At 37.3% G+C, this 27620-nt stretch overlaps 1 protein-coding gene across 3 annotated transcripts in view; it reads right to left on the bottom strand.

Moving 5' to 3' along the window:
• Positions 1 to 27620, bottom strand: part of LOC5575755 (BAI1-associated protein 3) — a 436766-nt gene that overhangs the window by 177657 nt on the left and 231489 nt on the right. For all 3 annotated transcript variants that reach the window (XM_021839915.1, XM_021839916.1, XM_021839917.1), the window contains one exon: positions 11056 to 11224. In XM_021839915.1, the coding sequence (XP_021695607.1) occupies positions 11056 to 11224 (169 nt within the window). The remainder of the gene's footprint in view (positions 1 to 11055; positions 11225 to 27620) is intronic.

The following is a 27620-nucleotide window of genomic DNA, read 5'->3' as shown; positions in this document are numbered from 1 at the left end:
ATCTAATATTATTGATCAATAACGGCGCCGGCCAAGTCCTTACAGTCAGTTGGGATGGGGAAGGAATGTTAAGGTGTAATGATTGTTGCTTCTAGAGACCGAGAATACCTCTGCATCTCCACAATCACCACGGGAAGGGTGTTTATTAGTGAGGGAGGAAAAGATCTGGGAGTCACCTCTGGTCGGTGATGCGATCCATGGACAAAGGGGAAATATACGACTTATATTTAAAGCTAGTTTTGTATTTTTGTCTCGAGAAGTTTTTGGTAGAAGCTTTAAAAAATACGTCAACATCTAATGTCGAACAATTCAAAAGACGTTTTTATTAATGACGAAAACTGAAAATTACATGTATATATTTTAAATTATATGAAACAGAAAAAATGCCGACACTTGTAGTGACGAACCATACATAGTTTGTTTGAAAATTACATATGAGTATTACTGTGCATTTTGTCTCGATATGGTAGAAGTTTTAGAAAATACGTCAACATTCACAATGTCGAACAATTCAAAAGATAATTTTTAATAATGTCAAAAAGAGAAAAATATATGCATATTGAAATTGTATAAGAAAAAAGCATAATGCCGACACTTATAGTGACGAACCATACAAAGTTTGTTTTAATATTACATAGAAGTTACGCTTTCAAGAAAAAATATGTTATCATAAGCATGAAACGAACTCACCAGTTGGTAATCCATTCTCGACTGAACACAAAACTGACACTGACAGCAAAACTTCTTGGCGTCCCGAAAACAAACCGTCTTGCTTGGGCCTTCCCAAATACCTACCCAGCAAGACGCTCCAAAACAGGAAAAAATTCTCCGGTGACGAAAACACGCGTGAAACCGTGAGCAAAATCTATCGGACGACGCAAAACCGAACTGTCCTGCTTGGGCTTCACGAAGCACTACCCAGCAAGACCTTGAGACAAGAGAGGCAAACACTAAACTTTTAAACTGTATTTTTGAACTCGAGTTCGATTTTTTTTTGCTTGGGATCCATAATATTGAAAGAAATATTTGAAGAAAAAAAAATGAATTTATCTATTTTTTTCATATTTTGAAAATTAATATATACTTTTCAGGGGAATGGACTATTTTGGGGAATGTCCCATTCTGGGGAATGTCGGTCTGGGTAATGTCCTACAGTCGACTCTCCACATTTCGATATCTTTTCCCTATCTCGATGATTTTTTCGGTCCCTTCAGTCTGCTTACATTTTTTCTCTCCATATCTCGATATCCTCCTTATCTTGATATCTCCCTATCTCGTTTTGATTTTCATTCCCAATTTTCTCTCCGTATGTCAATCTGCCTATTACTAGAGGTTACTAGACTAGATTTTAGAAATTCAAAATAAATTGCGAAGACGAAATGACGTCTGTTTGTTTTCAATTTTCCTGGTAACGGAGTGATTTTCAATCTAGTACCGTTTCAACTCATATTCCGAACACTTAAGGCCAACAGTGACTTCAAATGCACCTGGTGGGCATAAATTAGCTGATATTTATGAAAATTTTGGTTTCTTCGCAATATCTTACTGTTGGCTGTTTGGTGTACTGATAAAATATTTATTGAAACTTGTTTAGTATTGTTTCTACGTAAAAGTATGGAACAACATTTTGATTCGAATTCGATCCATTCTGTTTCATATTCCGAACACCTTGATTCAAATTCCGAACCGCACGAATAAATCTTATCGAAATGAATAATTCCGCAAATAAATTTATCTGAGCTTGTTTTACGAGTCTCGAACTAGAGAATCAACACCACTCCCGAGGTACAAAATAGATTGGAAGATGATTAAATTGAATTGTAATTGACTGCCATTTCTTGGTAATTTGATGATATATTTCAGCGAAACATTTTAACCTCATCGCCATACAAAAACCGAGTGTTCGGAAAATGAGTCTGTTCGCAATTTGACACAAAACGGTATTCATTAAACATTTGTTTTATGTCTCGATTTCTCCCTATCTCGATTGTCCCTTTGATGACTGAACAACCGAATTTATTTCACATTCTTCTTCTCCTTTTGGCATTAACGTCCTCACTGGGCAGAGCCTGCTTCTGAGCTTAGTGTTCTTATGAACACTTCCACAGTTATTAACTGAGAGCTTTCTATGTCAAATTCGCCATTTTCGCATTCGTATATCGTGTGGCAGGTACGATGATACTTTATGCCTAGAGATGTCAAGGAAATTTTCATTACAAAAATATCCTGGACCGACCAGGAAACGAACCCAAACATCTTCAGCATGGCTTTGTTGCTGCGGACTCTAACCACTCGGCTAAGGATGGCCCTCAGATTATGAAGATTATGAAGATTTAAAATAATATCTCTATGGTATTCTTTAGAAACTTCTTCAAACAGTTACAGTGGCCGTTCAGTTTTGGCACGGTTCAAATTTGTTAACATTACGGTTCGATTTTGACAACAAAATTGTTAGATTTTGGCAACACAGAAATGCACGTACAAAAAAAAAAAAAAAATCATGGATCAGTCACTAATTCTGGGTTGGTTGGTTTGACTTTATTAACGAGATTTTTAGCCCTAGGCTAGTTCATCTCGGGACCAACGGCTTTACTTCCCTTCCGAAGGAAGTCGTCACTATAACTTTTTACGTCATAAGTGACTATGTCGGGGATGGGATTCGATCCCAGGTCCTCGGCGTGAGAGGCGAGTGTTCTAACCACTACACCAGGTCCGTCCCCACTAATTCTGTTAATTTCGATGTTTCGTGGGCGTATTAGAGGCTTTCCATGTTCAAAACAGGTAAATTTCAATTGTAGTCATTATCACGGTGATAAAAAAGGTAATTAAATCAATCGTTCGATACAGGCAACATGAATTTTTTGTCATGTTTGTCACTGTACTTTAAATTCCGCAGAAGCTGTTCTTGGATTCCTGTTAGTATAATTTGAAACAATTCCTCTTAAACTCCAAAAATTTCTACATAAATTTTACCGCAAATACTCCGAAAATTCATCCAGGTGTTTTATTTTTATGGATTTTTTTTTGAAAATGCCTCTGGAATACCTTCAAGAATTTCGCTTTTTTTTCGGAATCAGTTGATCTGTGTAGCTTCTTTACCGATACAGATCTATTTTTAACTTATCTATATTTACATCTTCTTTTACTCTCTCCTACTCTTTTACTCTCACACCGAGCAGGTAGGAGAGAGCTCTGCTGTTAGTGAGGCTAGCTGCCTGCGAAGTGGGTCAGTTTGTCTCAGTCACCATCTGATACTGACGGAGGATGGATGTGCTCCCCAAAGCACAGTCCTCCGTGAAGGCGTCTTCTGGTGGCTGGACGGGTTTTATTTGGAGGGGCTGGGAATCGAATCCATGACCTTCCGCATGTGAGTCAAGAATTTCGTCATCAATTATTTTTATATAAGATACTCATGAAATTTAGAAAACGATATAATAACATTAAATTTCTTAATTGGGAAATTTTCTTTGAATTCTTCAGATGATTTATTAGTGTTCTTAAAGGTATGCACAGATAAAAAAACAGTAAAATCTGACGTAAGCATTAGATAGGTCATATAAAAATCTCTAAAATTATTCCTTATGTGCCTCTGGAAGAATTGGTACCGTAAAATGGGGTGTTAAGGACTCGTGGGGTTTTAAGGGATTGAACTTCTCAGTCAAGTTTGACAAATCACAGAAACGTGGAAAATCGATATTTAAATCATCTGAAATGCTCAATTTGTTCGGAGGATTGTGAGCTGCATTATGTAATAGGAGCTATCTAATAATATGAAGTATTGTGGTTGCAAGATATTGAAAACTTTTCAAAACATTTTTGTTCGAATTTTATGGGATAAATACATTCATCTACAAAACCATGAAATATATTTGAGAAAAATTCGCGAGTAACGTAGAAGAAAAGTAAATTTAATTGAGATCATAGTGCAGACAAAAACAAAATTCGGTAAAATTATTAGGAAAATGTAGATTAAACCTGAATTGGGGATACGACTGTGATAGTTATGTTCTAGGTTATGACTTTCACTCTATTATGCTCAAAAACGGATTTTAAGTGTGCATGTCCGAAACGTCGGATGAAAACTTCAAATCCGTTTTGAGCATAATAGACTGAAGGCCATAACCTTAAAGATAAAAACTGATTAATCTTGATATGGGGTTTTCATGATAGTATTTTCAAAAGTTGTTCCATTGCATTGGTGAAAAGTTTGGATATAGGAATGGTTATCTTATATGAGATGGTTTTGGAGCTATTGATTTTTTTAAAAACTACCTACGTCCTAGATAAACAATAATAATATAAGGTTATTCTGATCTCTTTTTGGAATACTTTTACTCGTGGTCATGTGTTAAGTGTTGTCAAGCATTGAGTACATTGTAGTATAGTGTGTGCGATTTCCGCTTTATATTGGAAACTTTTCGTTAAGATTTTTTTTTTTCGATTATGCCATTGGGTGTTACATGCAAATTCGTTATTTGGTGTGGTGCTTTATTGAAAAGGCAATTTGGACACTTACTCTATTCAAACTGAAAGCTTGTTGAAATTATCCTTCTTTTGACAAGTCATGACAAGGTTGTTCTGCACTATTCTTGGATTACAAATCCTTTCAAGACAATTGTGCGATGCACTTATAGCTTGGTTGAAAAAAGAATGAATATGTGTGAGAGATTTAGTAGGTAAATTAAAACGGTTAACGTTTGCAGGAGTTCCAATTTGAATTATATTGCAGTAATATTATCTTTAAATTAAACACATCATCGATATTGACCAAAATATTTTTTTTTTGCTGTTGGCAAAATATAGTTTTACTTACAAAGCTCAAATTCCATTACACCCCATTTTGCATTTTCGTCAAAAATCACACATTTTTATGATTATCTCAGAAATCTGCCATATGATCATCTTCATTGTAATTGGCTTTTGATATACACGTCGGGAGAATGGTAGGACTGTATTTTGTTCAATTATTGACATACTAGAAGTTGCTCAAAATTTAGGTAGAATTTTTTTTCATCCCTTAACACCCCATTTTACGGTATTTGAATAATTAGATAATAATTAGACAGGTTGTTGAGAAAGAAGGGTACCTGCTTTAAATAAACTCTGATCAACATTAATATATGCAACAAAGAACAAAAAGCTCGATAATAATATATAAGGGTGAATTCTATGAGAGCCTATATAAGGTCTACGAAGAGTGCACAGTATAAAATGTCAAGATGTTCATCTGAGACGCAAATGCTTAGATCGGGAAAACAAACTTCTTCCGTTCCCTTATTGGTGAAGACGAAGTGCTTATGAGTGACTGGCAGGTGGAAGAAAAAATGGTTAAACGATTAAGAGGTTAAAGAGCTCACCAATTTCAATCGCGGATCCTGTTTAACATACTCGAGGAGTCCTTCGTCAGCGTATACCAGGCAAGTTTTCGTGAAGGTTGCATGGCAACGGATAAGTTAACTTCGAATGCTTAGATGAATTCTGAGGGATTCCACGGAGGCATGCAAGTCGATTCTGATCGACCATTTCAAAAATATCTGAAACTTTGCACAGTTTTTCAGTTCCATCTAAATCGTCATTTTCCGATATCAAATCTTCAAGTTGAGTCACGACTAACTTTTCAAAAGGGTGTATGTGAAAATGGTTCAAAAATATTCAAAAAGCTGCACAGCAAAAACGGTTCGTTCGATTGTTAGACAAATAAAGAAACAAAGTTAGACAACTAAATAAAGATTCCAAAAAAAATACACACAGTAAAAAAAAATTTTTTTTTGCATTAAAAACATCATTTTTGTCACAAAAAATCAAATATCTCAAAACCCTATCGGAATACCAACGTAATTTTTTGAGGGAAAACGGTCCATTATATTAGCTATCTACCATAAAAAATTGGTGATGGTAAGCCAATAAACAAAAAAGTTATGACATTTCAAATATTTCACAAATTTGACACTTAGTGAATTTTTTTTTTCTTTGTAATTTTTTTTAGGACCGCAGTTTGTAGCTGAATTTTTTGTTAAGGGTACCACAAGTTGTTTTCATGATATTTTATTTAATTATTCATAACTATTATAGCATCTATTAGAAAGTTAGACGCGATCCAGTGTTGTGATCTAAAGTCTTGATAGTGTCATATTTTTTATTGTACGTAACTGAAGAAAAATTCTCTCAATAGTGTTGAAACCTTTTGATAAAAGAAACCTATAAGAAATCTAATATTGAAGACAAAAGCTACAAAAAAAGTTTTCTATACAGGTATACGACTAGTTTACCTGCAAAAAGTTTACCTCGTAGAGAACAAGGCGGGTCTATACCCAGGTGATCTAGTATACGTAAAGCAGGTCGGTTTTCTCGGCGCTGGTTTTCTCCACAAAGTTAAAATCTGATTACACCTGGTTATAGACCCGCCTTGGTAGAGAATAGACTTTGTTAATCATATTTGGGAGGAAGCGAGTAACTTCAACAACATCAAAAACATGATAGGTACATACCATGAACATACTCACGAAAAAGCTAAAAATATACTACCACTATGGTTATAAAAGATTTAATTGTAAAATTTCTCTTCAGTCAAGCAAACGACACCAAACTAGTCAGTAAAAACTTAAAAGTGATTTTGTTTATTAAAATCTAACGAGCAACATGAGTAGTCGCTTTCTCAACTGTTGCAGGCCGTTTGCAGAAAAAAAGTGTTCGAAAGCGCTACGAAATCTCACCGAAAGTACAATAGATAAACTGAAAGCGGCTGGTTATGCTCCAATGTCTACATTGGATACAAATTTACGCATTTGTACGTCCTGCCGTTTAAACGTTGACAAACGGGCAATCTGTACATCATCGGTGGATCAGGTTGCAGGAAGTTCGAAAACAACAACAACTGAGGAATTACTAGATGCACCGACAACAACTGAGGAGTTACCAGAAGTACCAAGTGCAGATAGTCTTGCCACGGTACCATCAGCGACATCTGTTTCAACAAATCAATCAGAAGATGAGTGCATCCAGAAGGTCAACATCGAACGCTTCAACGAAGGGATAGCTGGAATAAAAGTGACTCCGATTAAATGGACGAAGATGGGTTACGTCAATTATCCCGAGAAAAAATACCGTGAAATCAACGAAGCTGTACGAAGAAACCTCTTCAAATTAGGACCTGAGGATGTGGAAAATACAGACTACGATGAGGTAATTATGAATATGAAGGAAAGGTTCTCGAATCTAGCCACGACAAGGAAAGAAAAATTATTGATTTTGTCGATGCTGCCAAGCTCGTGGTCTATTCAAGACGCCATTGATGAGTTCAAAACCAATAGAAATACAGCAAAAGAGGCAAAACAATTCAAAAATAACTGTCTTGCAACCAAAAATGCTAGGTCGAGTACTTTCATTAACAGATGAGACAAAAGAAAAAATAATTCAATATTTTGAAGACGATGAAGTAAGTAGAGCTATGCCTGGCCAAAAAGATTATGTATCTGTAAAAAAAGATGGAAAGCGTCAAGCAATCCAAAAACGATTAATGATGACAACTTTGAAAGAAGCGTATACACGCTTCAAGGAAATTATCGAAAATATTAAGGTAGGTTTTTCCTCATTTGCAAGCCTTCGTCCAAGGCAATGCAAGCTTCTATCCAATTCAGGAACACATAATGTTTGTGTGTGCACAACACACGAAAATATTAACCTAAGTTTGAAAAGAATCAATTTATCAAAGGATATTAAAATGTTAACTGGTAGTCTTTTGTGTGAAAATACAACATCAAATTGCTATCTACGATCTTGTTCGGATTGTCCAGATTCTTCATCATTGGAAAATACTTTATTCGCTGAGTTTGAAGAAAATTATATTGATCAGTTATCATTTGAGGTGAGGATAGGTGTGAACTAGAAACTATTGTAAAACCTGTAGATGAGTTTGTGTCATTTTTTTGCTTGAAATTAGAAAGTTTAATTCCTCACGACTTTATTAAAACAGAGCAATCCCGCTTTTTAAAAAATACGAAAAATACATTACAAGATGGTGAATTTTTAGTCATTTGTGATTTTTCTGAAAACTATAGCTTTGTATTGCAAGATGAAGTGCAGTCCCATCACTGGAACGTACAACAAGCTACAATTCATCCATTCGCTATTTATTTCAATGGAAGTACGCAAATTGAACATTTTAGTTTTATTGTAATTTCCGAAGATTTAAGACACGACTCAGTATCTGTAAATTTGTTCATTGCCAAAATGATTAACTTTTTACGCGTTGATAAGGATAAAGAAATCAGAAAGATATATTTCATGTCTGATGGAGCAGCATCGCAGTACAAAAACCGTAAGAATTTTTCGAGCCTATGTCAATTTAAATCAAAGTACGGAATTGATGCAGAATGGCATTTCTTTGCTACGTCACATTGCAAAGGTCCTTGTGATGCTATTGGAGGAACCATAAAGCGCATGGCCACAAGAGCAAGTTTAGCCAAAGAACGTGAGCATCTAATTAAAACTGCAAAAGAACTATTTGATTGGGCGAATCGCAGAAAAGAAGAAGATTTAACAAAATTATCATTTTGTTTTACTACTACTGAAGAGTACGAATTAACGGCATCAGAGCTCAGCGAGCAATATAATAACGCGAAAACGATTTAAGGAACCCAAAAATTTCACTGTTTCATTCCATTGTCAGAAAATAAAATTAAAGCAAAACTATACTCGAACTGTACTGATAATGATGCAAAAGTGTTCGATATTGTAAAAAAATTGAATAACAATAAATAAATAAATAAGTATTAATAAAATGTTTTCATGATCTCATAACGCATACCCAAATCCAAAACTTTTAAAGTTTATATATAACATTTAGAAACTCATCAATCATACTCTAAAAAAAATATCCTGGTAAAAAAAAATTATTTTCGTGTAATCTGTTAATTCATTTTAATTTATACATATATACATATACATATAATATTTATACATATACATAATATTTATACATATAATATACATAATACTAATGAATACATGAAAACGACTTGTTTAATTCACGCAAGGCCCTTAACAATAAAATCAGCAACAAACTGCGGTTCCCGTAATAATTTACACCGAAAAAAAATTTTTTTTTTCTACTAAATGTGAAAATTGTGACATGTTTGAAATGTCATAACTTTTTTGTTTATTGGTTTACCATCACCAAATTTTTATGGTAGATAGCTAATATAATGGACCGTTTTCCCTCAAAAAATTACGTTGGTATTCCGATAGGGTTTTGAGATATTTGAGTTTTTGTGTCAAAAATTATGTTTTTTAATGCAAAAAAAATTTTTTTTTACTGTTTGTATTTTTTTTTGGAATCTTTATTTAGTTGTCTAACTTTGTTTCTTTATTTGTCTAACAATCGAACGAACCGTTTTTGCTGTGCAGCTTTTTGAATATTTTTGAACCATTTTCACATACACCCTTTTGAAAAGTTAGTCGTGACTCAACTTGAAGATTTGATATCGGAAAATGACGATTTAGATGGAACTGGAAAACTGTGCAAAGTTTCAGCTCAATAGAAAAAAATGAATTAAAAAATTTACCAAATTTTGGTGCTGTTGCTTAGAATCACTCAGGAGTCAGACAGTAGAAAATTCTTTGAAAATAAATGAGCTGGGACAGATAATTTAGGCTGAATCGCTTCCATATAGGCATGACTTACACCAATTATACCTCGCACTAGCTGTGCACGACCAGTGTAATTGTGTCGTTGTTCATCAGCAAGTATTGGAGCTTGAATAGAGTGTCCATCCCGCGATATCCTGGGATAAACATTGCTGGAATTTTACCAATTTAGGATTTCTAGTTTCCCGGGATTCCCAAAATAAACTTCAAATTTGTTGAAAACCATTAAATTTAAATGCAATCCATTTCATTTTTCCGACTCAAACCGTACTCAGTAAAATAAAAAAAAAAACATAATGAAAGAAAAAAAATAAATAGGTATTAATTTTCACAAAAAAAAAAAAAAAACTAAATGAGTAAAACATATTTTAAAATGTCTAGTTGCAAAGATTTTGGATTGCTTTACTCTTCAACATTAGCCGTGTTTACAAGCAAGGACGAGGAAGTCAATCTGAAAATATACCTAAACTTAAGTCGATAAATTGCATCAATTAACTTCTGGCATGATGCGCTAATATCTTCAATGTTATTGAACCGTTTCTTCTGTCTTCAAGGTTTGATTACTTTTTTAAATATCTCAAGCAAACTGTTTGGATATTTTGACTTAAATGTTAACTCGACTCTCATTTATAGAAAATATACCCTTAGAAAACCAGTAATTAGTCAAGATAAGCTTTTATTTTTTTTTAAATGCAGTCATCAGTATAAAAATATCATGTGTAACATTTTATATGTTATAATTATTATTTTATCTTGGAAAGCTGTCTTTTTATACTTCATTGAAGAACAAGCTTCGAAGTTTGTCCCGAATCCCGGGACAAATAAAATGACTGGCAAATGGACATCTTAAGCTAGATTTTGAATCGACACTCATTATTTTAAGCTGGCATAATGAGCACAGCTCCAATGGCCAATCGGGAGCTCTGGAGGCTCAGGTTTGATTCCCATTTTAATGCTCGGTCAGATTGGAAATAATCATTTAGAACGGTATTAGGTTAAGGTGAAACAGCTTGGAATCAAAATTCAATAATGTACCAAAACTTTGGAGGCACAAATCTCGCGAAAGAAGCATCAAACTACACTGCCATTTCTATTTACGCTTTGTGCACTACCAGAAAGCATAAAATAAGAAGATTGACTTTGTACGTTCATTATTTCAGCAGATTAGTGCCTTTGAAATCGTGAGTAGGGGCACAAGCCGGCCATTGTGCCTGCCATATTTGGATTCCGAGATGTGTCACCTTAAAGAGATATCAAGCTAAGTTCAAGTGGTAGCTCCGACGTAGATGAGTTACATAAAAATGAATTGATATAATCTTTTTTATAAGGTTTTGTCTTTAATAACATTTTTCCAACATCAACCCGTATCTACGGTACAATATTCTGTGGGCCATTGAAGCAATCACTTACCGTTAGCATCCTTCGCTTCGAGTCCGTCCGCTTCCTGGACGACGACGGTGAGCACAATTATCTTGGGCTTCTCCTCGGTGGCCGCGTGCAGCAACCGGTAGTGCCGATCGGCGGATACGTTGAACACCCGCTGGGCCTGCAGGTACATCTCCTCCTTGTAGTGTGCGAACTGCACGGATCGATGCAAATGGGACGCAGGGGGAAAATGGGAAAAGATGAATGGTATTTAGTATACGAACGATTGGTGCATTTACCGGTAAGTACATGCTTTTGAGTATTAGCACAGACAAACAGACGTCACACTCTCATCATTGTCCATCGACCACCTTTTTAACGGTCGATTCAAAAATATTGAAGGTGGCCAATCCGCCACATGCAGCACTCGCGTCGTTTTTGTTCGTGTTTGACGTTTACACACTACCGCCATCTGATGGCCTGTCGGCCAAACACACCCATTGTAGCATTGGGTGAATATGTCCTCGTGACTATGATTTTGATCGAGATTCGTTCTAAGTGTTACGTCTGTTTGTCTGTGGTATTAGGGTGATGCTTAATCTGGATATATTCAACGCTCGTGTCCAGTTCATAACTGTCGAAAATGGAAGTTGTGGATCACCGAACATGACCATGGTCATGGCCCTTATTACCGGTTCAGTTGTCGTCATTTGTGGGATGAATTTTTGTTGTCGTCGTTCAAAGAAAAATCGGATGAAGGAAAAGCAAGTCCAGCAAAACAAAAAGGAAAGAGGAAACACCAGTAATATCATGCTTGAAAGAAAACGGAAAATTCTCGTCATGCGTTCATGCAAATAAGGGATGAAGAAAAGGCTGAGCGACTGGAAGTAGGCTCCCACTGCAAAAGAAGGTCGAATTGTGCGTTCGTTATTCTGTTTCGAATCACTCAACAGGCAAACCGGCTGAGACCCGACAACAACGAGGACGACTGACAGCGAGCTGCGTCTGGTTTTGTAGGTGTAATACGAACCCGATCAGCGTAATGTAACAGAATCATAACAGATTTTGTAACTGAATTAGTATAATTGTGTTCTGGCGAAATGTGATATTTCGATGGAGTGATTAAAATAACAAAAAATATAGAATAATTTTCGCTACCTTGGACAAGATTACAATCAAATATTTTATTATTCGAAAAAATACAATAGATTCTCTTTTATCTATCGCCTAATTATTAAAAAAGTTTTTTATTATATATTATAAAAAATACAATAATTGTGATTTTGATCAAAACAAATTTTGTACAGAAGTTGTTAAAACAAAATTTGTATCAACTATGATTCTCCATCCTGTTCAGTGTTCTACTAACAAAATTGTTATTTGCAATAAATTTTGATATAATTGAGCTACCATTTCGATTGAATCAGCTGGTCGGGAAATGATGGTTTCCACGTTGCTCTTCTTTCGGTTGATGACGATCGTGGAATAATCTGTTCATACGTTGGTATGGGATGAATGGACGGAGGGATGTCAGGAGGTGAATATAAATCGTATCTAAATTTGATGTCTTTGGATCCCTGAAAAGCGGGTCGGCGTTGTTTCAAAAGGATTTTCCCAAAAACTCGTCCAGCAGGTTTGATGACGATGCTGGTTGGATGTGAGATTGTGTTGGTGACTCTGTTCTTATACATAACGGAGCAAATTTAAATATGCACAATAAAATTTAGATTGGGATTGGTTGGGAATGAGTTTTTGGGTTATTTAGCGACAGCATTTGCATAACCTTGGATAATTTATTTGTGAGGAATATTAAGCTATATTTTCCTGTACAGTGTACTGGGGAATAAAGCTGAACGAAGCTTCAATAATATTCTGGTACAATTTCTGGAGAAAGAAATTTAAGAAGGTTCTGAAGAGTTTTCAAGTTTGGGATTGCACAATTAAAGTTTTTTTTATGTTTTTTTAGTAAACCTGTTCAAATTTAATCGTGAAGCTCTTTTCAAGGTTCAAAAGCCTCTTGGTGAAGCCTTTCAAGCTTTTTGGTAAAGCTTTTTGAGCTTCTCGGAGAAGCTTTTCAAACTTCTTGGTGAAGCTTTTCAAGCTTCTTGGTGAAGCTTTTCAAGTTTCTTGGTGAAGTTTGTCGAGCAATGATACTAATTGTGTCGAGCAGTGATACAAATTGTGCTTATATTGCCCTACAACAGTCCAATTCATTCGTACAATTCACCGTCTTCAAATCATTAAACCTTTCCATGCTTATGACTTGAGCTCAACAGAAAAGCAAAGCAAAATGAGTTCTTTTCAAAACCCCCTCCATCCCACGCTCGGTTGCTTCCGAATGGGCTCTCTAGCGACAGCACAGTGCAACAATAGACCAAAGAACAGCCCCTTCTGAAGATTCGTCGAGTCTATATCTCTTTGGTTCAAACTCTGCATTTCCGTTGGCGAGGGCCCAAAGGGTGCGCCGCTGAAAGGATTTTATTATGTTTCCTATCCCATACTACACTGAAAAATCCTGTTGATGGAAATCGGGTTGAATGGACCACTACCTTCTTTATATCATCACTTTGCCGAGTGGAACATATTGGACGTGAGTCCGATGGTCACCTAATGCGAGACGACGAAATGGAAGTCGCGGCGGACATTTTGGCTTGGTTTTTCCTATTCTTCGCCAACCATCACCGACCGGTGAAAGGCATATGATGGAAGTTTTCAATTACGTTGGAAATCGGTTTCCTCTAGTGAAAGTTACGTGGCCGTCGTCGTCCTATTTGTTGTGCATGGAAAACGTTATGATGAGTCCCCGTTTGGGGTTTGACGTTCCAAGCGTAGACTCCCATGGGAAAACCCGTTGGGTCGTTCGTATATCATTTTACTGGGGCTGTGGAAGGCGAAGGAAGTTGGATTCAGAAATGATAGCAGCAGTGAAGGAACGAATCACGTGTGGTATGCCATGTGTACGAGAAGTGTCACATTTCGACTGACGGGAACGTGTGTATGTACCGAGACAGGAAATTATGAGAATATGGAACAATTTCTAGTTTCACGTTGCGAGAAAAATGAATTCGAGCAACGGAATAACTAGGAAATAGTCTGGGACACTGAATGGTTGGAAAACGTGATTCCGAAAATATTGATTGGTGTCCAATAGTTATGTATGATCATTTTAATTCTAAATGAAACCATAGATCTGAATAGGGCTATCTGTGTTTGGGTACTGAAACTGCCTTGGTACTGCTTCAATAAGTCTGAAAGCTTTTTTAACGTTATTAATGGTGAGTTCTTCACTCAATCGCTGAAAGCGAATATTGTGATTTTGGAGAAAGATCGAGGAGGATAGGAGAAAACCTATGTTTCAGGCTAAGTTAGGTACACAAATTATGTCACGCTAAGTTTCAACTTTTCTGACTACCTCTTCCTCCCCCCTCACATTTTTTGTATTAGTGCTCAGACATTTTTTTTTTCATTGAGTTTAGTTTTAGAAATACAATGTTTGTGTAGGTCCTTAATCTATTTCTTTTTACATTTATCTCTTAGCAATTAGAGCAGTTGACAACTGTCATTTATGCATTTTTAAGCTATATTCAAAAAACTACCGAAATGCTTTGCAAACACTTTTCCATTATTCCATCTCATTTCTCTTAACTCTTTTTTAAACACATACAAATTAGGTTCTGAAACTCCTAGATTGTGAGATACAACCCGAATTGTCAGCCAGAGCGCAGATTTTTCTTTTTAAGAGTTCAAATTTATATTGCATGATAACAGTTGTTCAATATCTCTACACTTTATACCTAGGCGACCTCGAACGATCTGGCTGCACCATTCCCAAACTTTTTTTGAGGCTGGGCAATCTTTTAGCCTATGCTTATTGCTATCACGGTGACCACATCTTTTACAAATATCATCGCTACGAACACGCACGCTTTTACAAATATCATCGCACGTAAGCACACAATTTACTGTTGTTTGGTATTAAGTCATTTACAAAACAAAAAAACTTTTGCACGATCCTGGGTAGGGATGAAATTGTAGTTAAAGTTTTTCCAAACTGTTAGCCAATCAACGTCTACCAAATTCTAAATTCTAGGCGTACAATTATTTCTATCCACCAAACAAGCATACAAAACTTTAGTGCTTGGTAGATCAAACCTCGTTTTTAGTTCATTTGCTTCTTCTAACCAAACCCTAGCATTTTTCGTGAGCCTCTGGGGCATCGAAAAATGTAAAAGGTAGGATTCTTCATGATTGTTGCCTGCATTATCAAGATTATTTATTATGTTTCTAATAAAAAGTGCTTTAATTTTTGACTCTGGGTCCACTAACTGCAGCCCACCTTTTTCATATTCTAAATATAATTGATTTCTTTCTACCTTAAAAATATGCCCGGACCATAAAAACTTTCCACAAGCTGATTTCAATTGAGCCAAATGTCGATTTAAAGGAGGAAAAACTTGAGCAACATACCAGACTTTCGACAAAATAAAAGTATTCACTACCCAACACCTTTCGTACAAATTCAGGTTTCTTACTGAGTGCCTTTGCAATGTCAGCTTTATATTATAAATCACGGTATCATAATTATTTACAATTGTTTTATACCAGCTTCTTCTTCTTCTTCTTTCTGGCGTTACGTCCCAACTGGGACAAAGCCTGCTTCTCAGCTTAGTGTTCTTATAAGCACTTCCACAGTTATTAACTAAGAGCTTTCTATGCCAATTGACCATTTTTGCATGTGTATATCGTGTGGCAGGTACGAAGATACTCTATGCCCTGGGGAGTCGAGAAAATTTCCAACCCGAAAAGTTCCTCGATCGGTGGGATTCGAACCCACGACCCTCAGCTTGGTCTTGCTGAATAGCTGCGCGTTTACCGCTACGGCTATCTGGGCCCCCTAATACCAGCTTCTATGGAAATTTATTCCAAGAATTTTAAGTGCATCAACTTCTTTAACCAATTGAGGTCCAAATCGAGCCTGATTAAATCTCATAAAGGCTGATTTGGAAAAATTTATTTTAATCCTAGCATATTTTGAGAAATTTTCAAATATCATTAAAACCAAATCAAAATCATTATCATTTCTCACAACAATGTCCGCATACACTATCACTTTAATAAATTTATCATGAATCCAGAATCCTGTCAAATTTGCGGATAATTGTCGAATAAGAGGTTCTACGTACAACACAAACAAAATCATACTAAGAGGACATCCTTGTCGCACAGAAGTACTTATTTTTATTTCATCTGTCAAAAAACCACTGACTTGTACTCTAGATGAGGCCACTTCATAAATATGTTTAATGCACATTATCAGTTGTTGTGGAAAATTGAACTTTTCCAACACTCTCCACAAATAATTATGATCCACTCGATCAAAGGCTTTGTTCAGATCGATACTCAGAATACTCCCTTTAAACCTTTTTTGTTTCACATGAACGCGTCAAGTTTCTTCGTAAATCCTTCAAGTTATTTATGCATGATGAGTTATTTAAACAAGCTGCTTGTCCCGGTCCTAACAATTTATCAAGTATTTTCATGATTCTAGTGGCAATTATCTTCATTAAAAGCTTATAGTCACAATTAAGCAACGAAATTGGACGATAGTCATCCAACGTAGTCGATCGAGTTCCTTTTATGGTATTAAAATTATTACCCCATCTGAGAAACCTTTATGAGGCTTAAGGGCTCCCGAAAGATAAGAATTGGAAAGTCTGATCATATCGTCTTTCACACAATTGAAATTCTTGGAGTAGAACTCGTATGAAAGGCCATCTGGGCCCGGTGTACGCTTTTTAGCACAAACTGCAAGTACTTTTTTCAATTCCTCTTTGGAGATTTCTTCAACAAGGCTCTGACTATCTTCGGTAGATATTTTCTGTGTAATAAAATTAATCGGATCATTGGAGGCATCGGATGTAATGTTCAAATCAGTGTCGTTAAACCGCAAACTGAAATATTCAAAAGCAATGTTTTTGAGCTTCATTGGATCGACAATCACCGTGTTATCTTGTTTCAATTTCAAAAATCTACTGAAATCATTATATTTAATTTGAGAGGCAATTTGAAAAACATTTATTATCTCTCCTTGTAAATAGGAAGTCTCATTCATACAATTTGACAAATGTTTAAGCCGATCATGTTCAATTTCAATAATTCTAGATTTAACTCTTTTGATATCTAGCCAAGTTTCCTCACCCCTCTGTTTTTTATGCATCCATTCGTACAGTTTACCGTTAAAATAATTATTTTCGTCTCGCATTTTTGAATTCAGCTCCCAGCTTTTTGTTTTAAAGAACTGCTTAGTTTTACTTTTAAAAATTTCCTTCCACCATCGGTCGATGTCATCATTATGGGTTTGCCGTAATTTCCACTCTGTACAAGCAACGGAATACTGCTCGGATGTATTTTCGTTGTTCAAAATCGAGCTATTTATTTTCCAAAAACCTCTTCCCTTAGGTATAATGTCGGTTTGGTTCACCCTTATTTTCATCAAAATTCCGCAGTGGTCAGAAAAACCACCGGAACCGTACGAAAATCGCTAATATTACTGATAAAAGAAGCATGGGTATAAAATCTATCAATCCGCGAAGTTGAATTGTTTCTGTGAAACGTGAATTCGTTTTTCCTCAGCGATAGCGCAACATCTTTCCATCCAAACATATCTACTAACTGTCTCAGGCCCTAATTTTTTGTCTCACCCACACAATCGAATCCATTCAATATGCAGTTCAAATCTCCGCCCACAACATTCGTGGAGGCACCTGGTTTGTTAACATGTACAGTCAAACCATTCAAAAATAAGGAGTCTCGTTCTTTCTTGCGATTTGTTCCCGAATATGCATAAACGTTTACATAATTAACATTATTTACTACTATTGATGTTATTCTATTACCGTTATCAAGCAATGGTTGCGCAATATCGAAAGAAGCTCTCACAAGTATAGCAGTTCCGGAACCGTTTTCATCAACGTTAACAACCGCACGATGAGACGGAACAAAGGAAAAGTTCGCGTATCGCACTTCTTGTAAAAACAAGATATCGATATCATTGACATTAATAAAATCTCTCAGCAAAAACTTATTGAAAGTTGTCGTACTGCTTTTCAAATTAATGCTACCTACATTAAGAATAAAGTTCATGTTGTCTTTCAAATACTCATTGATTCATTAGAAATTTCCTCCATCTCTTCCTCATTCATCCCTTCGACTGGATACTCTCTACTTGCTTGCTCTCCTGACATAGAAAGTTTTATCCGCTTCGTTTTGCTCCGGGTATTGCGGTCGAGCGCATCGCTCACGTTACCGATCGTGTTGCTCGATTTGATCTGCTGCTCCAAGTCTGTGTTTGAGTTGTCCGAGTCAGACAACTGATTTGTATTCTGCCCTTTGTTTCTTGCTTTGTGCCCCCTTTTTGATGAACTCTTTCCGCTTCCCTTCGCTTGCTCTTTTACTGTCGACCCGGCGTCTCCATCTCCATCGACGATCGCTTTTTCCACTCTCGCTACTTGTGATGTAGGGCAAAATGGTCCAAAATGCCACATTAAGGATTTGTGTCGTTTTCTCCTAATGAGATCCACATTTTAACGGCATTCGAAGTCCTAACAGTAACTTTACAATATAGCTACAATCATGAAAACATTTCCCAAATTTGAGTTTTTTAACGGGTTTAAATCGTGTAGAAAAGTTGGTTAAAAATGGGGGTGGTTCAAAATGACCAAATGGATGGGGTAGAATGCCATTTAGTATGGAGAACTACTAGTTAGCAACCATGTTTCTCCATGAGTTTGCTCTGTGGTATGGAAACGCTTATTCCTTTATGAAATCATCGGAAAACCTTAATGTTTAGGCAAAAAAGGGAAAAATGTTGAATTTCACCGGAAAATTGAGGAAAAATCTATAAGTTTATGTCCAAGGGTTGTGGCGGCAACTCTTAGCTAAACATCTTTTAACTTCGTTTGGCAAAGATTACAAATTGAAACGATCTAGGAATGATTTAATGACGTGGGCCATTTTACCCCATCAATGCGTCTTGGACCATGTTCCCCTACGGATGCTCTCCTGCTCCACATCGGCACGCAAGTTCATTCGCTGACCTTGAACGACACCCATCTCGGTGCTTTTGAGTGTACCCAGGATCTCTCCAGACTGCTCAGTTGAATGCGTGTTAGTGCCAGACGAAACTGGCTGCTGGTCCATTGTATCAGCACTACCGCCAACAACGTCAACGGCGTCAATAGCTGATTTAGTTGTCGTAGTGGGACTTGTAACAATAGTTACCCCTTTTTGCATAGTTGGCTTGCTCCAACGATTACCATTAGCCAGTATGATGGTTGACTGGCATTCGCCATTCTCTCGTTTACAGATCTCTTCTGTGGACATTCAGCTTTTAAGTGCTCTGCACTACCACACTGATAGCACTTGTTCACCAAACCTTCGTAGAATACACGTGATTTCATATTCCGAACGTTAAGCAACGCAGGAATCTCGACTTTGTCCTTCAACTTTAGGTAGACACCTCGCACAGATGTCCAAATAGGATAACCTGTTTCTTCACCATATTTTTCTCTCACCATTCGAACAATTTTACCGTATTTTATTTATTTACTAGTGGCCCCGGCAAACTTCGTCTTGCCATCAAGTAGGCTGCTGAAAAACGTCATGACCGTCCCATACAAAACAGGCAGTTCCGTTCGCTCCCGTTTTTTCTAACTTTCCTGTGAACATCTTGAGTTTTTTTATACACACAAACACGTCGGAACACTTCAGGATCATATCTATATGATAAATTTCAAAATCCAATAGCCCGTTCTCAAGCCATTTCGTGACATACAAACATCACTCCATTTTTATTTATATAGATTTATTTATTTCACCGTCTTCGACTGTAAGTCGTACAGACTGAACTAACTATATCTAAATTTCCTATGGCCTACTTATACGGTTTTTGAACAAGTATTTTGATATATCAAAATCGAATTCGTTACAAATCTCGTTAAACGACCGAATGCAGGAGTCAAGCGGGTTGTTGTAGCCGTAATTTGTCCGGTGATATGGAACAGCTAGTAATGGAGAGTTTCGGAAACTACGAGGAGGGATGTAAAGCGGTGTTTGCTCAAGAAGCACGGGACAATCAATCGCATTTGTGATGATGTCGAAAACTAGCAACCGTTGACTTCTCTCACGTCTGCAAGATAGTGGCTCTAATCCTATCAGTTGACAGCGTTCAGCATATGGAGGAAGATTGTTTGGATCGTTCCAAGGAAGCAGTCGCAATGCAAAACGTACGAATTTCTTTTGGACACGTTCGATTGAGAGTACATCCGTAACATGATATGGGGACCATATCGGGGAGGCGTACTCTAAGATGCTACGTACTAACGCACAATATAGCACTTTCAATGCGTATACATCGGTAAACTCCGCAGCATGTCGACGTATAAATCCTAGCACTGAGAATGCTTTGGCACTCGTTGTCTTCACATGTTCCTTGAACGTTAGTTTTTCGTCAACGATAACTCCCAAGTCACATATGGATGTTACTCGCTGCAGTATATCGGTGTTCATGCGATATTGGTGGTTGATTGGGGAGTTTGAACGGGTGAAGGATATAACCTTGCATTTTTTGCAGTTCACGCGCATACCGTTATTGCTACACCAGGTTAACATTACATTGATATCCTCTTGCAATGCCGCACAATCGTGGAACGAATGTATGACTCGGAAAAGTTTTAAGTCGTCGGCGAACGACAGCTTGAACGAGGAAAGGAGATAGCACAGATCGTTTACGAATATGTTAAACAGTAATGGTCCAAGAACGCTGCCTTGGGGCACGCCAGACGTAATGCTGAATGATCGGGAGCTTGCTGAGTTAACTACTACGTGTGCGATACGTCCAGAGAGATACGAGCAAATCCATTCAGAAATCCAGTTCGGGAAGCCGATGCAGTTCAGCTTCTCAGTGACTAAAGCGTGTGGAACAGTATCGAAGGCTTTGGCAAAATCTATGTACACCGCGTCGACTTGCCTCCTCCCTTCAATTTCACGTGATAAGTTGGTAACATAACACATTAGATTGGATGTTGTCGATCGATGCTTCATGAAGCCATGTTGACTGTCGCAGATTATAGGTGAGGCGATTGTATACAGTACTCCATGCATTAGCTTTTCAAGAACTTTGCTTAAACAGCACAAAATAGAGACGCCACGATAATTTTCAACGCGACTCATGTTTCCAGACTTATGGATGGGCACAACAGATGCTGTCTTCCAAAACATTGGAAACGTTCTTTCACTGAGCGATCGATTGAACAAATACGCAATAGGAATCGATAGTTCCGCAGAGCATTTTTTCAAGAGCACCTGTGGAGTACCGTCTGTCCCGGCCCTTTTTTGATGTCAAGATCATCGATGGCTTTCAATACTTCTTCAGGAGAGAACTGGATCATAGGAAGGCGGATGTTATACGACGGAATATGAGCAAAGCTGTCACGACGCCATACGGGAGAGACCTTACTGAACACACTTTCAAAAAACGAAGCGAAAAGATTGGCGGCTTCCACGTTTGAGCTTGCATGAAGATCGTGGTAAGTTACGTTGTTAGGAACGCGAGCAGATGATTTTTGCTTTTTGATGAAATCCCAGAAACGAGATGGATTTTGCTTAACATTGTCCTGAACCTTGGTTAAGTAAGCTTCATAAGTCGATAGCAGTAATGTTTTGTAGGATATTTCCACTTCACGTAGATTAATTCTGTCGTTTTCAGATTTGGTGAGAAAAAAACGGTGACGAGCCTTTCGAAGCACGTTTCGAAAATGACGCAGTTCAGAGGTCCACCACGGTTTGTTGAACATAGAGTTGACGACCCTTCGTTTGAGAGGGACAGAAGAATTGCATACTGCATACTTTTCCGAGGACGGCCGCGATTTCACGGTCTTCGATTTCCGGAGGAAGATTAAACAATCTCGCACAATGGCATTTGCCGGGGAAAGTTTCACTGTTGCACTTTGATACTTGCTGTATGCGAATTCCATAGTATCCGGGAGATTCCTAAGCGTATTCCTCATATCCTCCTCGGTCTTAAATTTGATGATGACCGAGACGCCGTTCTTGTCCTTGTACATAGACAAGAGTTTTTCACTTTTCAGTCCCATTCTTGTCTTCATGAAACCGAAAATGTCGACATCCGATGGTTCTGGGCTACCTCTCTCGAAGCGCAACCGCAATGAGTTAGCTCTTAACTCAACATCAGCCATTTCTTCAATTCTGTTTTCACTTATCCACTTCAAACCAGAAACCTATAAAACAATTCAGCTGACGCACTCGGCAACCGTTCTTCGTTCGCGAAACACGTATTTTTACTTAGCTCCGGTTTATCGAGTTTTCGCTGCTTCTGTTGCGGTAGAATTTTGTGTTCGACGCAAAATGTCTAGGCATAGGAGAAACACACTAGTAGTGGACTTTAGCACCCTACCGAAACGTCCGGTTCTTGATCAGGTGGAGGAATTCCTAAAACATAGGATCAAGCTCGACATGGCTGACGTGAAGAGCATCCAGCTGCACCACCTCGAGAACTGCGTGTTCATAGAAATGAACAACGCAAGCTTGGCGCCACGACTACACAAGCAACACCATTTGCAACATTCCTTCGTTTACGAGGGAAGGGACTATTTTGTCCCAGTGTACGTAGATGGTCCCAATACTGTCGTGAAGATTCACGACCTCCCGCCACAAATGTCCAACACGGCAATCACCAGCTTCATGCAACAGTACGGCAAGGTAATTTCTATCCAAAACGACGTTTGGAAGAATTTTTTCCCTGGGGTCCCGAACGGTGTTAGAGTTTTGCGAATGAAGATAGAAAAACCCTTGCCGTCATACGTTGCCGTGGACGGGCACCGCAGCTATATTAGCTTCCCGAAAGCTGATACCAATCAACAGCAACGCACACCATCAGGCACAACAGCAAAATCGAATTCTCAAGTACCATCTACATCTGGCAAAGAGAACACAATCAAAAATAATAACTGCGACGCTCCATCGGTTCATTCTGCCGATGACTCAAGTGAGACTGACGATGACGACGGGGACGAGAGCAACAACGACGACGACGGTAACAGCAACAGCGGCGATACGCATGCGAGTGAAACAATTGAATCGACCGGGAAGAGACGGTTGTCAACCGAGACAAATAGTGACACAAGAGAAGACAATGTACCGAAGCGATCGTGTAGCCAGGGTAGCCAGAAAGTTGACACTGAATGGAAAGTGTATCAAACTCGATCAAGGAAGAAGTGATAGCGATAGCGATGTATCTCATAATGTTATATTTTTGAACTTTCAGACACGAATGCACCAAACGGTGTAAAGTGTCTCTAATAAAAAAAAAAAAAAAAAAAAAAAAAAAAAAAATTCAGCTGAGCTGAAAAACGTGCTCGCTGGAAACGTGCTCGATATTTCACACCGCGCGCTATTTATTTGCGTCCGTTCTATACCGAGTCACCGCACAAACTGACATTTTGGTAAGGTTTGTCACATTTTGCTTGACCTCCTCCCCCCCTCGGAGCGTGACGTAAATTGTGCATGACCTTTATCTGGAATTAATAATTGTTTAGAGATATCCAACTTTCCTCCAAATTTGAGGAATTACTTCAATACCACTATGATATAAAATATTTGTCTGGACCTGTTTCAATTTCAAATATATTCGAAGACATTACCGGCTCATCTGAAGACCTAAACTCTTCTTCTCCCTGATATTACGTCTCATCTGAGCTTACAATTAGTACTGAGAGTTTTCTTTGACAATTGACGATTCTTGCATGTGAATACCGTATGACAGGTACCGTTTTGTCTCAAATTCTTAACAGACTTATATTTCGAACTCTGTTGGTCTCTGTTGGCATTAAGTGTTCGGAATATGAGTCAAAACGGTACGATGAATTTGAGTCCGAAGGTATTTCGCAGATTTTATAGATGTCAGGGCCTTTCAAGGTCATAACATAGACTCGGGTCATCTCGTTGAAGTTAAAAATGTCAAGTGGCTTATCCACAAAGAGGCGTTTCAATATACAATGCCTATTAAGGGATGGAGTAGCTGCACAGGGCAGTGAGAGCTGAAAAAATGCTAACTAATCGGAGGAACAAAAGACGGCATGAAGAAAATCACGGTGCCCACCAGTCGTTTTCTATGGGTAAGTTGCATGTCTTGGCAAAATAAAAAGAAAAAGAAACGTAGGCCCGTTATGAAGTTACGCCCTTTTGATTGTATTAGTGTACTAGTTCAAAGAAAATCCGAAAAATTCAAACGGATTTTCATTGGCTTTGATTATCAGAAGAAATCAGAAGAAAGAAATAAATGAGCTGTGACAAATAATGTCTGAACATGGCTTTTCGACAAAACTAATTAGGCTGATACATGCCACGCTTGATGGTTCAAAATCCAGTGTTTGGATTGCAGACGAGGTATCAACATCGCTTAGGACGTTAGACTGATTGATGTAAGGATACACAAATTTACTGTTTAACATTGCACATGAGGAGGCTATTAGCAGATCAGATTTACAGATATACGGCATTATTATCATACTGTCGTACGATACATGGTATGATGCAGAGCTTCTTGGCACTTCCATGATTCACTTCAGCAGGAAGTCTTAACCGATTTGTCTGAAACTTTGCAATAAGAAGCATATTGGGGGCCAATATGAGCTCAGTAGCTTTCCTCGGCTGAATACGATCTGTCCATGAAACAAGCTATTCATGGAATCCACGGTTCCACGTATTTTCAACGCAAAGTATCAAAATGTCGATTCATCAATGGATCCACTGGCTTCGGTGTCTTCCGCCTTCCGAAAACTTGTACGGTATATGTTGCTGAGCTGGCAGCAATAAAATTCGCTCTGGGGATGATCTCCAACATTCTCGCAGACCACTTCTTCATCTTCTCGGATAGCCTCAGTGCTATTGAGGCACTTCGATCGATGAAACTTGTTAGGCATGCATCTTACTTTCTTAGAAAAAAAAAGAGAGCAGATGTGTGCACTGGTCGAAAGATCAATCAAAATTACTTTTGTATGGGTCCCCTCACATTGCCTAATTTATGGCAATGAGAAGGCGAACTCTCTCGCAAAGGTGGGCCCTGTGGAAGGTGAGATTTATCATAGAAGAATCTCAAACGGTGATTTTTTTCATTTAGTACGTCAAAGTTCTCTTGACACAATATGTCGACATATTTGATGACATGGATTTTGCAAGATGCTAATCTATTCATTCTAAAACGTCATCTATCAGTCTCTAAAGAAAAAGTCGACGTATTACTGTCAGAACACTTTAAAATCTTATATTATTTTGAAAACTATAAAAAGAAATCAAGAATGTTACGTTCGAGTATATGCGAAACTTGAAATGAAATTTATTCCAACAGCAACTCACTCTTTGTTGAACAAATACACAAACGTAGTATCCCCTCCCGAGCAGGTGAAAAGAGCTTAATAATAGCAGATAATAGATCATTAATAGATAAAAGATCTAAAAATGATATTAAAACTTTACTCCTGGAATATCATTAGCATATCTTAATTTAGCTTTTGTAAGATCTAACCAATATCAGCAAGCTATTCATTAGGTCTGCAAACATTAAATTTTGCTATGGCTCAGAAATTCCAGGAATAAAATTTAGATATTATTTTCAGATGTTTTATATCTTATGTCAATCAAATCAATATCTCGATTAAATTATCAGAACTTCGCTTCTGCTTGGGCTTCGCCAAAGACAAATTAAAGACCTGCATGTCCCTTGCAGTTGCCCAAAATTTTATGGCTCATAAGGTAATCTAGAATGCCGTGAAAAGTGTACTGCGATCTGTCAAACTTGGGTACCTTTTGCACTACCGAGGGACCAAATGCAGTACTAGAAGTGGTACCTAATCTGAGCTCGAGTGTGACGGACCTGGCTTCGCTGTCTCGATTTGAATGTAAACCACCATATATAAGGTACCGCAGGGCAAGTAGGAACTAAAAAAACGATAGTTCAAACAAATTGTTCAATAAAATTTCCAAATGTCAATATTTTTCAAATCCAACAACGCAATAACATTTTGGAAACATATTTGCTGGTGTGTGCATGAAACTGATCGAATAATTTCGAAATTGTTAAAACCTTGGAAGAAAGTTTTAGAATGAGCCATTACACACAGTTACCTCGCTAAACGGGGCAAGTGGGACACATCCAGTTTCATGCGTCAATCCACATCAGTAAGTCAACCGTTACAATGATAGGTTTGATAAATCATAGAATTTTAATTTTGAGTGCATTTTTGATGTACACAAGGGATCAACCATAAAATACGTAACGCTTCAGAAAGATAACGTTTATTTAATAGTATGTCACCTCGCATTTAATAATACCTGAAAATTCGTCAATAAAAGCGTAAAGATGAATAAAGCATGTTCAAAATATATCATTTATAAGTTGTAAATTAAAAAAGTAGCACTTAAACGATCAATAATTGACGAAATTATAAATATGTTTTGTTAGTATTTATACGCATGGCAGAAAACCACTTAATGGGGTGTAATTGTTTTCCGTCGCTACTAAATTTAGTACAAATAACAAATACAGTTCAAATAAAATAGAAAAATAATCGTTCTCATGATGCATTTCAAATTTCATTTCAGTGTTTGTTCGTATTTAAAAAAAAAAAAAAATAGAAGAATAACACATTTTTTTCTCCCTCTTAGGCAATTACGTAATTTGAGATCGATCTTTTTTGATAAAAATCATTTGTTAGAATGTTTTGGGACTACTTTCAAGGAAAATGTTTGAAACGTATACGAAAAGTTTTGATTCTAGATCGGTAATGCCGCATTTGATTCCTCCAATATCATCTCAAGAGAAATATTCATACATTCCTTTAGAGATTTCTTCATTGCTTCCTTCAGTAGCATCTCAATTCAAACATCGATATTGTTAGCTTCTCATCTACATTGTTTCAGAAATTCATCAAGAGCTTTTGGTAAGATTTTATCCAAGGATAGTTGTTTTAAGTCCAGCAGGGATTCATCTATTACTTTTTCTAAGTATTCTACTTGATATCGACATTTCTTCCTATATAAAATATGAAGATCTGTAGGAAAAAAGCAGTTCCAGACATTCATCATTTATTCATGAAATCCTTTTTTAAGGTCTTCTGAGAATTCATCCAGAATTAAGAATTCACTTTCTAGACATTTTCAGGTATTTAATAGGATCTTCGGGAGCTTCTTATGTTTTATTTATAGATGTGCCATCAGGAACACCGTAATGAATTGCTCTTGGATTATTTTTAAGAAATCCTTAAGGATTTCCGCAGGATTTTTTATTATATGGAACGCCCCTTTGCTGTGGAATGCTTTGACCACATTGGATAGTTTCAGTCTGGAAGTATTTTCAACCTAAAGAATTCTTGAGCATTCTGCAGGGTTGGTAAGAATTAGTGACTCGAACAGTAGTTTCAAGACTTTGGAACATTGTACGAATCGATCAAAATTTATAATCTACAGCTCTTTCTCTTTTCGCCTCATGAATAACAAAACTTCTTCCAGCCAAGCTTCGCTGCTCTAATGACCAT

Source organism: Aedes aegypti, chromosome 2 (genome assembly GCF_002204515.2).
Source record: "Aedes aegypti strain LVP_AGWG chromosome 2, AaegL5.0 Primary Assembly, whole genome shotgun sequence".
Taxonomy (NCBI): Eukaryota; Metazoa; Arthropoda; class Insecta; order Diptera; family Culicidae; genus Aedes; species Aedes aegypti.
This window is presented reverse-complemented; position numbering and strand designations above follow the sequence as displayed.